Source organism: Panthera onca, chromosome A3 (genome assembly GCF_046562875.1).
Source record: "Panthera onca isolate mPanOnc1 chromosome A3, mPanOnc1 haplotype 2, whole genome shotgun sequence".
NCBI lineage: Eukaryota > Metazoa > Chordata > Mammalia > Carnivora > Felidae > Panthera > Panthera onca.
Window position 1 is genome coordinate 57508515 of NC_138341.1, and position 16905 is coordinate 57525419.

The following is a 16905-nucleotide window of genomic DNA, read 5'->3' on the forward strand; positions in this document are numbered from 1 at the left end:
CTGCTCCCTCAGAGCCCTTCAATCTGCTCTCACTAGCTTCCCTCTCCTTAGTCCTTAGCCTTCTCACCAATGTTTGATCTCTCTTCCCTGGTGAATGGATTATCTATATCCTGATGACTCCCAAGTTTCTAGTCTAGCCTCAGACTTTTCTTCTGATCTTGATCTTTTTTACAGACTTCTCCTATCTGAAAGTAGAGTAATCCCATGAAACCTTTGGTGAAGCTGAAATGTTGTAAATCAAAGAAGCAATGACCATTAATTTATATGGAAATTAATTTATGAGTGCTCCCAGATGTCAAAAATAACTTCTTTTAGGCTCTTCTGATAGCTTAGGGCACATCTTGCTAATGGATGCACAAAATAAAACGAGATAAAGCACAGATGCTCACTGACACAGTTCAAAGCTAGGGCGCCTTGATGCTCAGATGCTGAGTGTGGTCCTGGGGAACCAGCATGGCAGCACCACTCTCCTGCTATGGGTGCACGCTGCCTCTCTAACAGCTTGCTGCAAAACCAATGCTGAATCCAATTTTTGCTTTTCCCTCTTTTTCATAGAAGTGAAAATCTTCAGACTTTGTTCAGTTAGCAAAAACAGGTACTAGCGTAGGTCTTTGGTAAAAGCAAAGTGGCATAACATGAACTTTTGAAAAGTGGGAGATACCTCTAATTATCTACCTGACATTTTTGACTGGATGTCTAATGAGGGCCTACCATGTCCAAAACTGAACTCTCAATCCTTCCCCCCAAATCCTGTTTTACTTATTTCATCTTCTCCTACCTTGGTTGATGGTACGTCATCCTCCAGGTGTCCAAGCCAAGACGTTTGAAGTCATCCCTGACTCTCCTCTCTATTACCCATATTTATTTAATGCATCAGAACATGCTTTGGCCCTACCTTCAAAACAGATACATAATCTGGCCACTTGTCATTACTTCCACTGCTATTACCCTAATCCTAACCATCATTATCTTCTGCCTAGATAACTGAAAGCCTTCAAACTGGTCTCTCTTCCACTCTTGCCTCCTTATGGTCTACTCACAACCTAGCAGCCACAGAAACCTAAATCTGAGCATGTCCCTTCTGTGTAACAGCCCTTCATTTCACTTGGAGTAAAAGAATGATTCCCTTTAAGGGCCTGCAAGGCCCTGTATGATCTGGCTCCATTACTTCTCTGACCTCATCTCCTGTTGCCCTCCCATACCGGCTTCCTTGCTGACTCTCTAACATACCAGGCTTATTCCCATTTTAAGACCTTCACACTAGCTACTTCCTTTGCCTGGAATGCTTTCCCCTCACACATCCTGGCTGACTCCCTTACTCTTTGTTTTAATATCACCTTTTCAGGGAGGTCTACTCCCACACCCTATGAAAAATGTAATCTCCCACAACTTCCCCACATTTAGCATCTATTATCTTCTAACAAACCATTCAATTAACTCACTTTTGGGTAGGGGGGGGTTGTCCCCTGCCAGAATATAAGTTCCATGGCAGCAGGGTTTTGTATACTGATATATTCTACTTAGAAATAATGACTAGTTAGGTGCTCAATAAATAGGATCTGAGGGGAAACAATTATTTTTATTCCCTTGATCCTTTATTTTTTAAAAGATTTTTTATAATGTTTATTTTTGAGAGAGAGAGAGAAACAGAGAGCAAGTGGGGGAGGGGCAGAGAGAGGAGACACAGAATCTGAAGTAGGTTCCAGGCTCTGAGCTGTAAGCACAGAGCCTGATGTGGGGCTTGAACTCACAAACCGTGAAATCATGACCTGAGCCTAAGTTGGACATTCATCCGACTGAGCCACCCAGGCAGGTTCCCCTATTCCCTTTATCCTTAACAACAATGGTAAGATAAAAGAAAGAGCATTTGCTTTAACATGACATCACAGAAACACATATGTACATATCCCACCTAAAAACACTTACCTCTACAATCTTCTCTCTGTTTTTTGTTGGGTTCATGGGAGGCTCTGTGAGTAAGATTTTACAATTTCTGGTATCTATGTTAAGTTTCTCAGGTCCAAATGTATAGTCCCACAGGTGTTTCATGTCATCCCAATTTCGTACTATGCCATTTTCCATAGGGTAGTTAACTTCTAACATTGAGCGTAATTCACTTGCCTCATCACCAACCATAAGATCCTAGAAAATTATAATATCAAAGCTTTAGTCCAAATTTTTGCATAAAATATCTTCAGAAAACTACATTCCCATGATATTTTGGAAAACTTGGGAATAATTAATTTTAATCTTTCTGGCACTTTCAGATAAAGTTCTTCATTCCACAAGTTTAAAAAATCTTTTCTTTCAAGAACAATGCCTTGGAAAGTTTAATCACGAATTATAAATTTTTATGTACAACGTGGTTTAAATCAATAAATGGACCTTACCTTTAATACATATGTTTCCAAAAGAAGAGCATTAGCACAAATAAACCCCACATTTTCATATTTTGGAGGGTTTTGTATGAGGTTTCATCTGTTTCTTTTGCTCAAATGTTCAAAAAATAAGGCCTGTGATATGTGAAATAGCACATCAGGGAAAAAAGACTTGTAGAAAAATGCTCAATGCATGCAGCACAGTTCTTCGTACTAAATATCGAAATGGTAAGGGTAAATGATACGTTTTAATGGACTATAAAGCATAATGAAAGAAGCTAAAATTAAATGATTCTTTATTATACTGTAATAAGGCAGATATGCACCACATAACTTGCAAATTTCACAAATTTCTACCTGCATATACCTAAGTTAGAATTGAAATTGAGTTTCTATACATGCCTCACCAAGATCAATGAAAATTTGTAGAGCTACAAAAAAATTAAGACACAGGGAAACAATTTTTAAAAATCATCTCACGAGCAACATTTTCAATCTTAAAGTATAATACTGGAAAACTATGCGATCACACGTGAAGTGGAGTACTCACAAGTCTTGTCTCCAATGAGAGCACACTTAAGATGACCCACATTTGAAAAGTCAAATTTTGTATGTATAATAGAGCTAATGATGTCCTAGAATTTAAGCTTATTTTAGAAATCAGCTAGTCAAGATATTAAATAATCTTGATTTCTACATATACTGATGAACTCAACAAAAAACAAAAATCAGAAATAGCTACTATTTGCTACAACACCTTAAGTTTAAAACATGAAGAAATGAAAAAAAACATTAAAATTAACATAAAATGTCTCAAAATGAAGTTTAAATATATAGGAGTTTAAAACTTTTGAAAATGATAATTAAAAACAGGCGAGGTCTCGAAAAAAGATTTCTGGAAAATCCACTGAAAGCAACAACAAAAAGGAAAAACAAAGTTAAAGCAGATGCTAGAAATGTTCACTAAAACTTCTCTGTTGCAACTAATTTCTTATAAAGTTAATTTACCATAACTCAAATGTACTGTAACTTAAGTATTAACTGTTTAAAATCATCTGATAGGAAAACACAAAACTAAAAATCCGTATCTGTGAATTCTAGTCAATGACACACATATGTTGAATTATTTAGGGAGAAGTACATGGATACTTTGAAATACATCAAAAAATGAGATAGACTGATGGAGAGATGAATAAATATGTGATAGGTCAGTAGAGTAAATATTAATGTCAGAATCTAGGTGATGGGTATATGGGTTTCACTATAAATTCTTTCAACTTTGCTATACATTCTAAATACTTGTTAATAAAATGTTAAGGGGGAAATCTATACCTACAAGAATATGTATTACTATTGACCATTAACAAATATAATACACAATTTTCTTACTTACTTTCCTCTAGAATGTATCTTTCTACGGGTTGCACAAAATTAATTAATTAATTAGATGTCTTATATAATCATTATACATTCACAATTATAGTTCAACAAATTTAGAATAAGTCTGATCTGATTTCATCAGAATATTTACTTTTTTTCCCATGCAGGAATAGGGACTTACATATGTCTGACCCAACACCAACTCAAAATAAAAGCCTCATCTATCTACTTCTAGAACATACATACTATAAAGAATTAACTGAAAGAAACATCTGGCATTGAATATTTTACCATCCTCTGAACAAAGAGGAGGGACAGTTAAAATGGAAAACAGGTGTTAACCGATTAAATTAGTACACATATTTGTGAGTAGTTCAAGCACCTACTTTAAAATTCACCTCTAGCTAAAAATTTTAATTAAAAATATCCTAAAACGTATAATCATCCCTAGAACATTTCAACTTCCAAAACTACAAGTGCCAAGAGCTTTGTAACTTGCCCTCATACCTCAGAACCTTAGATTTTTACCACCCATCTCATCACTGGACTTCAAGCCTAAACTATCACCTACTACCTGAAAGAATAAGAAATCACAGTAACTGTCAGAGATGCTGTTTCAAAGGCATTTATATTTTATGAAAAGCAGGCAGTGTAGCTTATATTTGCCAAGAATTATTTTGAACAATGTCACCTCAAATTGGAAAACAGTGAACACACTTTAAAACCAAAGTCTCTGTCAAAGCTGCTCACAAATAGTATCAAAAACAGACAAACCTGAAAATACCTACTACTGAAGCACTTCAGGACTATCACAAAAAATATATATTAAAAGAGTGAATTGTCTGGGATGTGCCCATCTTGAGTTCAAAAGAAAAAGGAGCCACACAATGGTATTTATTTAGGGGGAAGATCTGTTGTTTATGGAAAAGTCTTACAAGACTTTCACATTTTTCTTATTTATTCTCAAGTAATGTTGTAAAATCTGCTCATCAATAAAAATGGTATAGGAAACAAGTCAACCTCTTTTCCTCCCCTTTTACTATCTATAGCTCATCTGCTTATTAAAATTTTGCCCAGTTTATTAAATACTATGCTATATGTGCTACCAAACTGGAATGCAAAAATATACAGACTATGATAGGCAATGTTCAATTTAACATTGATCAATAAAATAGATTTATCCAAATGTAACAATTTCATCCCAATTCTCTGGATCATACATATCCTAAATAAAGCTACTTGGTTTCTAATATTATGCACACCACATTCCATTTTAATTATAACATTCATCTACAAGAAACACAAGGAAAACAATTCAAAACTATGTTAGTAATTAGTTCTGGTTTGGTCCATTGTATGCAATCAGGAAAGTACAGGACTTAATTAGTTGCTACCCAATTGAAGCAATGAAAAAGGTTAAAAATCAAAGTACTTAAAATTAAAATATGGAATCACCCCCCTCCCCAATACTACAGGGACACAAAACAACAACTACTGTCCCATCAAGCAAAAGTGGAAAACAAACAGAGAGCATGTGTGTAACCTCACTTACCATCTTTTTGTTATTCTACTTCAACAGGTCAAGAAAGGTGAAGAAAGAGAAGGTAGAAGTAAGAGTCAGAAAAGGCCTAAATAAAATCCTCACTGAAATTTTTAAACATAACAAGCAATAGAGACAAATTAGGTAGAGGTCAGATGCAGTACTATATTTTACGGAGTTAATAATTAGGGCCAAAGTAACATGGACAGTTATTACTCCTGAATGAAAATTAACTCATTAAACAATTTAAGTTTCCAGTTTTTAGTCTATCACCACATTTTAGCTAACAAAACACAAAAAGTATAAGTCAATCCACTAGGCACAGGAATTCCAAAAAGTCAAGTTTCTTTAATTCTTTACTGAATTTAAGAATCTTAAATAAGGAAAATAAATGATAACAGAAAAGGTCTAGCTGAGTAGGCAGAGGGTGAGTTTAGACTGCTTTTACCAAGTGCTAGTAGTCCGGTTAAATTTGACACAGATTTCTTTTACTATTTTCTACTGGAAGAACAAATTAACTTGAGAGACTTAAAAGACTGAGCAGATTGAACAGAACTGAGCCAACAGAACACAGAATGACAAACCATACAAGCAAATGCTACTGGGGAATTCCTCAGCAAAAATGTCGTAGAATATGGGCTAGTTTCATTTCTATCACTTGGCCTTAAAAAGCAAGAAAGTGGGAGTGAAAAGATATGTAATTATTTCTGCCATGTTAGAGAATAAAAATGGTTAGACATGACGTATCTTTACACCTCAAAAATGTTATTATCCATAAAGTATATAAAAAAGACATTCTTTAAAAGCCTGATACTGAATGAAAAGTGTGACTTCCAACTTCATTAAAAGAAGTTTGTCCTTATCACTATTATCAGTTAAATTTTAACTCGTTCATTTAAGATTAAATGCAATCAGAATGAAAGGCACTCACAAAAAGAGAATAAGGTATCCCCTAAATTTCCCAAAAGACCCTGAAAAAAACCATTATCATGTTGAATGTTCTGAAAATAACAAAACAGGGGCCAGAATCATTCATTATTTTAAGTCTTTAAGAATTTAACATAGAACCTAAGTTTCAGTTGTATTTTTATTCACTGTGTAACTCAATTCTTTAGTAACAAGGGCAGAGAGCTACCAAGTAGCTAATCTCTACTAGCTATTATCATCTTCCTAGATATCTCAAACCAATGTCCCAAAGAGGTACATCCTAATTCCTATTTCAAATGACTCATAATCTAACTGAAGTTTTGCCAGACTGTCCAGATAGGACCAACAATGCTACCTTGTTCACAATTCACTCAGTAAACAGGCCCCTAAATTCGACTGCATTGTTTATAATCAGATCCCTAGGCCACCTGAAGAATTTAAGTCAATTGGTGACCAACGACCTTTTGATTGTTCTATTTCTTTTCTTTCTTTCTTTCTTTCTTTCTTTTTTTTTAAATATCGTAACTCCCACTTGATTTCCAATCCCTTGAATACAGAGAAAAGTCTTATCATCCTTAATGTCCAGTCTCTCATGTTAGTACAGTGAGTAGGCAATGACAACTTTCCCTCCTCTCTCCTCATGGGAAGATAAATAACGCAAGGCCAAATAAAGACTTGCGGGGCTTCCTCCTGCACACTATGGAAGTCAGTTATTATATTAGTGAAAAAAGAAACCAATGAAATTGATATCTTATGTTTTCCTGACTAGCTATATTCAAAAGTAGGAACATCAGGCCATGAGAACATGAAAAGTCTTAGGTTCCAAATAGACACTAACATATAATGAAAAATATATGGAATTGAAAGACATAAAAATATCAGGCTGATTTCTTTTAAACATTGTATGTAACAGAACTTTGAGTCACTAATATAATATTCACATCAATATAAAAATCTTATTAAGAGTTTACTCCATTCAGAGAGTAATGGCATCAGTCATACTTAAAGTCAGATGAAATTAATTTCAGTTTTTGTGCCTTTCTTCAAGTGTTGATATAAATTAAAAATACAAGAAATTCAGTCCTCCCTCTTTGCTTTTCATGGCATCATATCTTAAAACTACTAAATTCAAATTCAAAGAACCCCTCACAAGTTTTGATCCTCATTTATCAATAAATCAAATATTACCTTGATTTCAATGTTTCCCACTTTGGTGGTTGATCTGATAATAGGTCTTCCAACCAAAGCTGGGAAGATGTGTTCTGGAAAGTTAGAGCCTGCATATCCACACTTCACAAACTGGAAGAGAACAGTAAAAGTGGGTTAGTGTCGAGGTATTTACTATGTCCATTTAAAAACAGCATCTGAGGGGCTCCTAGATGGCTTAGTCACTTAAGCATCCGACTTTGGCTCAAGGTCATGATCTCACAGTTTGTGGGTTCGAGCCCCGCATCCGGGTTCTGTGCTGATGGCTTAGAGCCCAGAGTCTGCTTCAGATTCTGTGTCTCCTTCTTCTCTCTGCCCCTCCCCCACACTCTCTCAAAAATAAACAAACATTAAAAAAATTTTTTTTAAATAAAGAATAAAAATAAAAACAGCATTTGAAAAATACCACTTTACATTTATGCAATATTTTAAACTTTTGGTGCTTTCAAATTATCCAAAGTAGTCACCCAACCTGTCATCCTCCTTTTATTTCCTTTGTGGCAGTGACTACTTCCAGAATTCATGTTTATTTGCCAGTTAACTGCTTAATTAGTGCTTAAGTCTCCCAGTACAGAGAAAGTCTCAGGAAAGCAGGGAGCTTAACCTGAGCAGTTCATGGTGGAGCCCAATGACTCAAAGAGATCTCAGCACACAGTGGTCACACAAGTGGGAAATGGACAGATTCACTCAACAAATGCTAAAAACTTTTTATTTTTTTTTTATTTTTTTTTTTTTAAAAGTCAATTTCTTTTTTTTCTTTTTTTTTAACATTTTTTATTTATTTTTGGGACAGAGAGAGACAGAGCATGAACGGGGGAGGGGCAGAGAGAGAGGGAGACACAGAATCGGAAACAGGCTCCAGGCTCCGAGCCATCAGCCCAGAGCCTGACGCGGGGCTCGAACTCACGGACCGCGAGATCGTGACCTGGCTGAAGTCGGACGCTTAACCGACTGCGCCACCCAGGCGCCCCGCTAAAAACTTTTTAAAAGAGAAACGTTAGAAACTGAACAGAACTAAAGCTTCAATTCTTTTTTTTTTTTGAGAGATAGAATGTGAGGGGGGAGGGCACAGAGAGGGAAGGAGAGAGAGAATCCTAAGCCGGGTATAAACTGTCAGCACAGAGCCCAGTTCAGGGCTCAATCTCACAAACCATGAGACAAAGACCTGAGCTGAAATCAAGAGTCAGATGTTTAACTGACTAGCCACCAAGGTGCCCCCTAAAGCTTCAATTCTAAAGCAGGCTTTCATTCATCTCTGGCAATTCCCTTAAGAAAAATTTATCAAAATAGCGGGGGGAGGAAATGGCATCTGGGCTAGCATCATGTTAACACAAACATTTATTAGGCATTTTAAAAAATGTTTTTATTTATTTTTGAGACAGAGCACAAGCAGGGGAGGGGCAGAGAGAGAGGGAGACAGAATGTGAAGCAGGCTCCAGGCTCTGAGCTGTCAGCACAGAGCCTGACATGGGGCTTGAACTCACGGACTGTGAGATCATGACCTGAGCTGAAGTCGGACGCTTAACCGACTGGGCCACCCAGCTGCCCCATTAGGCATTTTTTTAAACCATTTATATTTTCATATTTAGATGGTTAGTAATACCAGGTAACATAATTTTATATTCAGACAGTGTACTCCTTCAATGAGGGCATAACATTGACTCTGATAATGTTTAAGAAACTAATACAATAGGAAATTTAACAACTACAGTAAAACTGAAAATAGAAACAAGGTTTTTTGTTGTTTTGTTTTTTATTTCAGAGAGAGTGAGTGTAAGCAAGGAGAGGAGTAGAGGAGAGAGAGAGAGAGAGAGAGAGAGGAGCCTGATGCGGAGCTCAATCCCACGACCCTGGGATCATGATCTGAGACGAAATCCAGACTCAGACGCTCAACTGACTGAGCCACCCAGGCACCCCAAACCAAGGGTTTTTAATTCTTATACCAATAATATAGTCTGTTTAGTCTTACTTTTAAGAGCAGTCATTGCAAGGAAAATGCAATTAAAACTTCAGGGCAAGAGGAGGAAGCTACAGAACAGGATATGTAATCATAGTCTCTACTCTCTTCCTTAACAAGTCTCTATTCAATGTGCAAGGATGTTTGCGTCTATTGATGAATCCCAAGTGCCTAGAACAGTGTCTGGCATATAGTTAAGTGCATACTATATAATTGATCAATAAAAACTAGAAGTTTTGCTGTTGTTTTACGAGTATGATACTGCGATTATTTTTTTTAAATGCTTATTTATTTTGAGAGAGAGCAAGCAGGGGAGGGGTAGAGGTAGAGAGAGACAGAATCCCAAGCAGGCTCCATGCACAGAGCCCAAAGCAGGGCTCAATAGCATGAACCATGAGATCATGACCTGAACCAAAATCAAGAGTCGGATGCCTAGCTGACTAAGCCACCCAGATGCCCCGTGTGATTATTTTAATACAGAGCATATGTTTCATATTGAGAAAAAGTGCATTGTTCATGGCTCCAGGCACCATACATTCTCCGAGAATTAAGGAGAAAAACAGTATCCAAATGTGACACATGACAGCAATAACAAAAAGGCTGACAGAAACTTTTAACCTACCCCTTGACAGAAAGCTACTATCTACAAGGAACAGTTTTATTTGATGGTGGTAAAAGTTAGCAACAATCTTAAACTTACCAACTTTTGACTAACTCCCCAAAATACAGAATTTTCTTATTTCAAAGATCTCTACAACAACCTTGGTGGAAATTTTGATGAACCACATTTAATTATAAATAGCCAAGAACATTCTGCCATCCAGAATTTCAAATGAATTGTAAGACTTTTATAAATAGAGCTTTTAAAATATGTTAAAGTCATGACTTATGCAGATTAATGTTATGAAAAAAATCTGTCTGAAATACCACCTGAATTTCTACCTTCTCAGTTCATATTTACATTCTAGAATCTACATAAAACATACTGTTCATATACATTTTCTTCCAAACCCACAAAACCTAGTCCTGGTCAGTTTACCTCTGAGCCACCAAGGCTGGGGAATTTTTCAGTTACAGATACCCATTTCTAAAACTACTTACTGGATTATCTTTCAAGGCAGTAGTACAATATGATGGCATAAGGAACAGATTACTTGTTTGCTCATACCTACTTCTCCACTTGAACAGTGGTTGACAGTGAAGAACTACAATATATTCTTACCCTAAAGGAGTGTTAAATGGAATTCAGTAGTGCTAATCCATTTTTACAAGATGTCTTTTCAAATATTTATCAGTGAGACCCAGGAGTTGGAAAGACAACTGCCACAGAGGAAATGAATAATATCTAATATTTTCAAGTACATTAACATTAAGAGGAAAAAAATAAAACCTCTCACACTCTTCTAAATCCTAAACTCTTTTGCCCTTAAGTCAAAATTCAGCTCACTTGATATGAACTGAAATGATATGGAAGGACAGAGAATCTCTTGTCATTATTATTCCAACCATACCCAAATTTCTATATAAATAAAATTTGTTATGAGCATCAGCCCAGTATCAGCACTGGTCATAATTTACCTTATATTCCAAATATAGAAAGTAAATACTATGCAGATATTAAATTCTTATGTTTACCTCAAAGTAATGAACAGATAAGGACACTGCATGGGCCAAAACTGTCCATTCACATAGCTGAAAATGCTCACTTATCTATGTTTTTAAAGAAATTGTAGAATGACTGAAAAAAGAATCAACAAATTTGTAAGGGTCATCTTCAGCATATTAAACATAAACAAATGATTTAAGAGAGAAATCATTAAAAACTGGAGGTGGGAGGATGAGCCTGGCATAGGAAATAAATCAAGTCCTGGTGCAGGGGGGAGGCAGTGAAGGTTGACATGCCTCCCCTCTCATTCTGAGCTACACATACTCAGGAACATGCAACATGGCAAATCCATAAATAATCACAATAGTCAATGTTTACTGATTATAAATGTTCAGATGGGTGGTTTATATCTTAAAATTCTTTTTTGAGCATATTTTAAGGGATAAAATAGTTGCCAAGTGACTAACATAAGAAGACCTCCCTGAAATTTGAGACCCTCTGAAACTATAAAACCAATTGTAAACCTACTTATTTGTGCTTTACAAAACAAAAGGAAATTTGGCTTTAATTCAAAGATATCAATCACTTATTAATGAAATTACTTATTCAGCTTAAGCAGTAGCTTATTGGAAACAGATGCTGCCATAGCAATCCAGCGAGAGCGCTCCTACAGGGTATTAGATACTTAGTCAAAACGACAATAGCTGCACTCTTTTGCATTATTTCAAATGTGAAAGCATTAATAGCTATAACAAGAATTTAATTAAAATAATCTATTTCTTAATAACATAAAGTGAACAGACAATCCAGCATTTCCCTTCTTGTAAAAGAAAAAAAAAAAAATCTAATTCATGTAATAAAATGCAAAGAAAATAGTCTTTTCTAAACTACTCAATTAGTATCCTTTTAATCCTTGAAGTACTTCCCCTACTCTAATCATTTTAAGACTTGCACTTAGTTCTCTCATTGTGTGTTTAAGAAATAGATTTTACCATATATAGTTTCCTCTTCATAGCACTGTGGTTTGAACTGGCTCCCTTACTTGCCACTGAGTCATCAAATGGTAAGAACATGAACAGTATAATGTTCTTTCAAGCAAAAATTAAAACAAAAAAATTCATCTACATTTGCTCTAAAAGTACCCTTATCCCCTCAAATAATAAACTGGGATTTACAAAGCCTCACTTGGGCTTATTTAATTTGTATTTTTCCTTTATTAATTTAGTTTGATGGTGTTGACATAATCATTAATTTAATTACCTAGTGACTATTCTGATCTTAAACCACCAAAATACTTATTCTATTCCAAAACATTTTGCAGAGCGAAGCCAAATTTGTTTTTGGTTTGTTAACACTTCAAGTACTCCTAAGTTCAACATATAAATTAGCAAAAATCTGATGAAGCAGGTCATAAACAACAACAAAGCTGAGAATTATAAATGAAAGTATAATTATTCTAGCACTATAAGCTACTTTGCATCACTAGACCCTAAAAATTGTACCAGTCACACAGTAGCCACAGAAGTCTTCCTGGTCAGTGAGCTATCTCAGTGCTGATAAAATCACCCAACTTTGGTAACAATACACATCAGGGATCTGGGCCAACTCTTGAAAGACAGCTAAACCTAAGCAGATCTCCAGACTTTCACCTATCTGGCCATTTTCAGTAGCTCTATTTAGAGGGAGCTAACTCGGTGTTAGGTTTGAATGGTTATGAAGATGGAATGCATAAATTATTGGAATCAGATGAGTTTTCCTCCTCTCGGCTACCCTAATGAGGGAGACCCTGGTTAGTTGGGAGCTAGTGAGGAAGAGAGGCAGGAACAAATCTGGCACGTGATCATAAGAACTCACCCACTCTTAGAGCATTCAAATTAGGGCCTGACAGAGGGGTTAAAAAAAATCATCAATTTCTCAAATAGCCTAAGTTTAAAACCTAAAATGTATAAGAGGCAAGTTGCTTTCGGAAAACAACTACTCACATATGAATACCTTCTGTAATATTTAATTGTAGATAACTCACTATAGCTTCAGGTACCTAAACAAAATCAAGATGACTATCAAGTATAAGCAGTAAGAAATCTAGAATTTCTATATTTAGAATCCTCTATGGGGCGCCTGGATGGCTCAGTCGGTTAAGCGTCCAACTCCAGCTCAGGTCATGATCTCACAGTCCGTGAGTTTGAGCCCCATGTCGGGCTCTATGCTGACAGCTGGGAGCTGGGAGCCTGCTTCGGATTCTCTGTCTCCCTCTCTCTCTGCCCTTCCCCAGCTCATGCTCGGTCTCTCTTCTCCTTCAAAAATAAATAAACATTAAAAAAAAAAATTTAGGATCCTCTAAATTTTCAGAAATATCACAGCATTCCTAGCTACATATCACACCAGAACTGTTTCTTCACTTGAACACAATCATGTCTATAGAAAATCTGGAAAAAAAATTAAAATAAATAGAAATATAACACCAGTACATAAATTTTTGTTCAAATTAACTACATTTTTCCTTTATGTCATAGTAATTGATCTTTTGTTTTAAGGCACAAGATTCTTAAATTATGGATTAGCCATAAGACTAATCAATAACATACAATCAGCTTTCTATCAAAGGTAAACCAATAAGATAGTAACATAAATGAATTCATGGCTAACATTTCTATTCTAATTGAATATCAAAAAACTCATACACTACAAAACACAGGGTTGGTTACCCTTCAAAGAGGAGGAATCCATTGAAATACAACTGTCTCTGATTTCTAAAAAAAAATTTTTTTAGTGTTTATTCATTTTTGAGAGATGGAGACAGACAGAGCACAATCAAGGGAGGGGCAGAAAGAGAAGGAGACACAGAATCTGAAGCAGTCTCCAGGCTCCAAGCTGTCAGCACAGAGCCTGACGCGGGGCTCGAACCCAGGGACTGTGAGATCATGACCTGAGCCGAAGTCGGATGCTCAACTGACTGAACCACCCAGGCGCCCCATGATTTCTAAAGAGAATATCAGGCGTATTTACAAAACAAAATATTTTAAATTCAATCTTTGAAGCTTTAAATTTAGTTAGAGGTCAATTTGAGACTACAGGGGGAATCAGGTTACTATATTTTTTAAAAGCACCTTCAACTGTAAAAGTAACACACACTTATCCCCAGTCTCACAGGTAACTACTACGAACATACCTTTCTTTCCCTCTAAAACTTTCATGTACAAGTTTGTGGTCTTACATAAACGTATTTAATAAAGAACACTCACACAAACGGGATCATTCTAAAACTTTTTAAAAACTTAACCAGTAAGTCTTAGACATGTTTCCATAGCAGTGGATCTTTTTTTTAAGCATGCCATTTTATATGGATGTCTCATATGAGAACTCTTCTTTATCTCATGTTTTCAACTTAGTTCATATAAAACTAGTATAATTATTGCTTGTAAAAGTCTGTAGCACAGTACGGGCAGTGTTACATCAGTAAATATCAGCTCCTTTTTTCCTCTCAACAATCCAGTTTCTAAAATAATTTCAAGTAAAATCTTTTTTTTTTCAGGCTACACATAGTGATTTGACAACTCTGTATGTTATGCTACACTCACCACAAGTGTAGCTACCATCTATCACCATATAATGCTATCACAATACCAATGACTATAATCCCTATGCAGCACCTGTCATCCCTGTGATTTACTCATTCCATAAGTGGAAGCCTATTTTTTAAATTCACATGTCACATTCATGGAAAAGAGGAGGAAAGTTACAAAATACTGCAACTCCAAAATGGTTAGAAATCACCGTAATGTAGGGGGAAATGATCACTATCGATCTCATCCCGAGTAAGTAACATTTCTATCTTCTAATGTGCTGCCCTAAGTAAGTTTTCTTTTGGGTGGGGGGTTGAGAGTAACAACTTTCAAGTGATTTCTAAATCAGTATTTTAGCCAAATTTTTATAATCACTTCCCTTTTAGAATCTAATCTAACATCTAATATGATCTGTGTTCTGCACCTAAGGAAAAAAATGAAGGCGGGGGGAATACCAAAACTAATCAACTTCCTCTAAGGTCCAAAATTAACACTTGGGCCTTGAAAGGTCCTAGATCTCCCAATATCAATGGAACATACTGTCTCCGTGGGGCTGCACCGGGGCCAAATTCCCAGTATGCAGAGCAAAAAGTAAATGATGCTCTGCTAAACTCCGCCCCCCTCCCCGCCCCTTAAAAACTGCGAAAGGGCTGCGGCTCATTGCATGACAGCACTTCCCCCTTTTTTTTTTTCTTTAAACCCGTTTCCTGCCTCCCGTTCGGTATCTTCCACTATACAGGAAGAGGAAGGCCTCTTGGTTCTTTCTCCTTTCGACACAACCAGCGACCCTGGGGAATGGAACCCTCAACGAACAAACCTACCCAGCCTTTTTACCCCTCCAGTCCTTTAGCCAAACTGTCTCCGCTCGGGCGCGGAGCCGGCCCCTGCCGGGCAGCAGACTGGATCCCCAGTCCAGCGTCGGCCTCGCCCGCCGCCCTGACCCCGAGCCGCAGGGATAGCAGGCTCGGGGACACCAGGGCTGGACTCTGTCCGCTAGCTCCCCACGCCCGCAGAGGCCGGAAGAGCTGCCCCGCGCCCCCGGCCCCGGCGGCCGGAGGGCCCAGGGGTGCAACCCTGGGCGCCGAGGGCCGGCGCGCCACTAGCACATCCCCGCCCGAGCCTGTGGCCACGGCTTCTCCGCCGGGCTCTTACCCCGGTGCCGTTGTCGCACACCACCACCTTCCTGCCCTGGCTGTCCATCGTGCGCCCGGAAGAGAGCCGCCGCCGCCGAACGACCTACAGCCCCTGCTGCCCGGCCCTTTCCTCTTCCTCCTCCTCTTTCACAGCCCCTCCTTCAGCCCAACTTTCTTCCCCCAACCGGAAGTCACTGCACGGCCCCACCCGCCATTTAAGACACAGCCTGCACGGAAGCGGTGGAGGTGGGAGGGAGGGGGCCGAGACTGGCAGCAGTATGCTCCAATAAGAGATGGAGCCTACAACTGAGGCCCCGCCTACAACTCTGGCTTCAGCTTCTGTTCCAGCTCAGGCGTACGGGTTACCGCCCACCCAGGTTCTTCCTCACCGCTTTTAGTTCCTGGATCTTCTCCAGGCCGTAATGGCGGCAGATCTGGCGGATGCGTCGGCCAAAGGCGTCGCAGGAGTTGAGGGGGTCGCTTACCGGTCTGCAAAAGGTGCAGGCAGGAGAAAGACCCTGGATCTGTTGCGAGATGGCAGTGGAATGTAGCGAGGAGAGACGGCCGGGAGGGCGGAGGGCATGGGAAGTAAACCTGGACTTCCCCGCTGACGACCAATGAACGTGGCTTGGTGTATCATAGCTTTTAGGCCTTTTTAATGAGCAGAGCGGGGATGGATACACACACATGAAATCATGCGTTTATAGTCGATGTCTCCCAATTCCAGCCCAACCCCTTTTTACCCAATTTGCTCATATCAAGCGAGCAGGAGCGGGTGCCTACCTTTTCAGCGTCCTCGCTCACCACCTCCCTTCCAACAGCACATTGCTTCACTCTTCTTCAGTGTATGTACTTTTTGAACCCAGAGTCTTGGCTTTGAAATCAGACAATCCGAGTTTCAGATAGGGCCCTGCCACTCAAGAATTTTGTGATTTTGGACATCTCCTTGCTTATGCATAGGAATACTAACCTCTACTTCCATGGGTGGTTGTGAGGATAAAATGCATAAAGTATCCATTCAGTGGTGGCTATTTATTATTAATTAAATACCTTTAAATATATAGTTCTTTCTATTTATAATGCCTTTACCTTTTTCATCAATCAGGAGACTTCTGCTCATGCTCTAAACCCAGTTGTCACGTCTATGAAGACTTTGCTGGATAACCCTCAAGATGATCTTTACTCTTTCTTCACTATTAGTTTACCGTGGGTATG

At 38.0% G+C, this 16905-nt stretch overlaps 1 protein-coding gene across 1 annotated transcript in view; it reads right to left on the minus strand.

Annotated features, from left to right (window-relative positions):
* The window catches only part of ACTR2 (actin related protein 2), a 38370-nt gene extending 22498 nt beyond the window's left edge, over positions 1–15872 (minus strand). Inside the window, exons 1-3 of the mRNA XM_078444565.2 lie at positions 15710–15872; positions 7414–7524; positions 1927–2142 (exon numbers count right to left, since the gene is read on the minus strand). Of these exons, the coding sequence (XP_078300691.1) occupies positions 1927–2142; positions 7414–7524; positions 15710–15757 (375 nt within the window). The 5' untranslated portion in view covers positions 15758–15872. The remainder of the gene's footprint in view (positions 1–1926; positions 2143–7413; positions 7525–15709) is intronic.
* Between the last annotated feature and the right edge of the window lie 1033 nt (positions 15873–16905).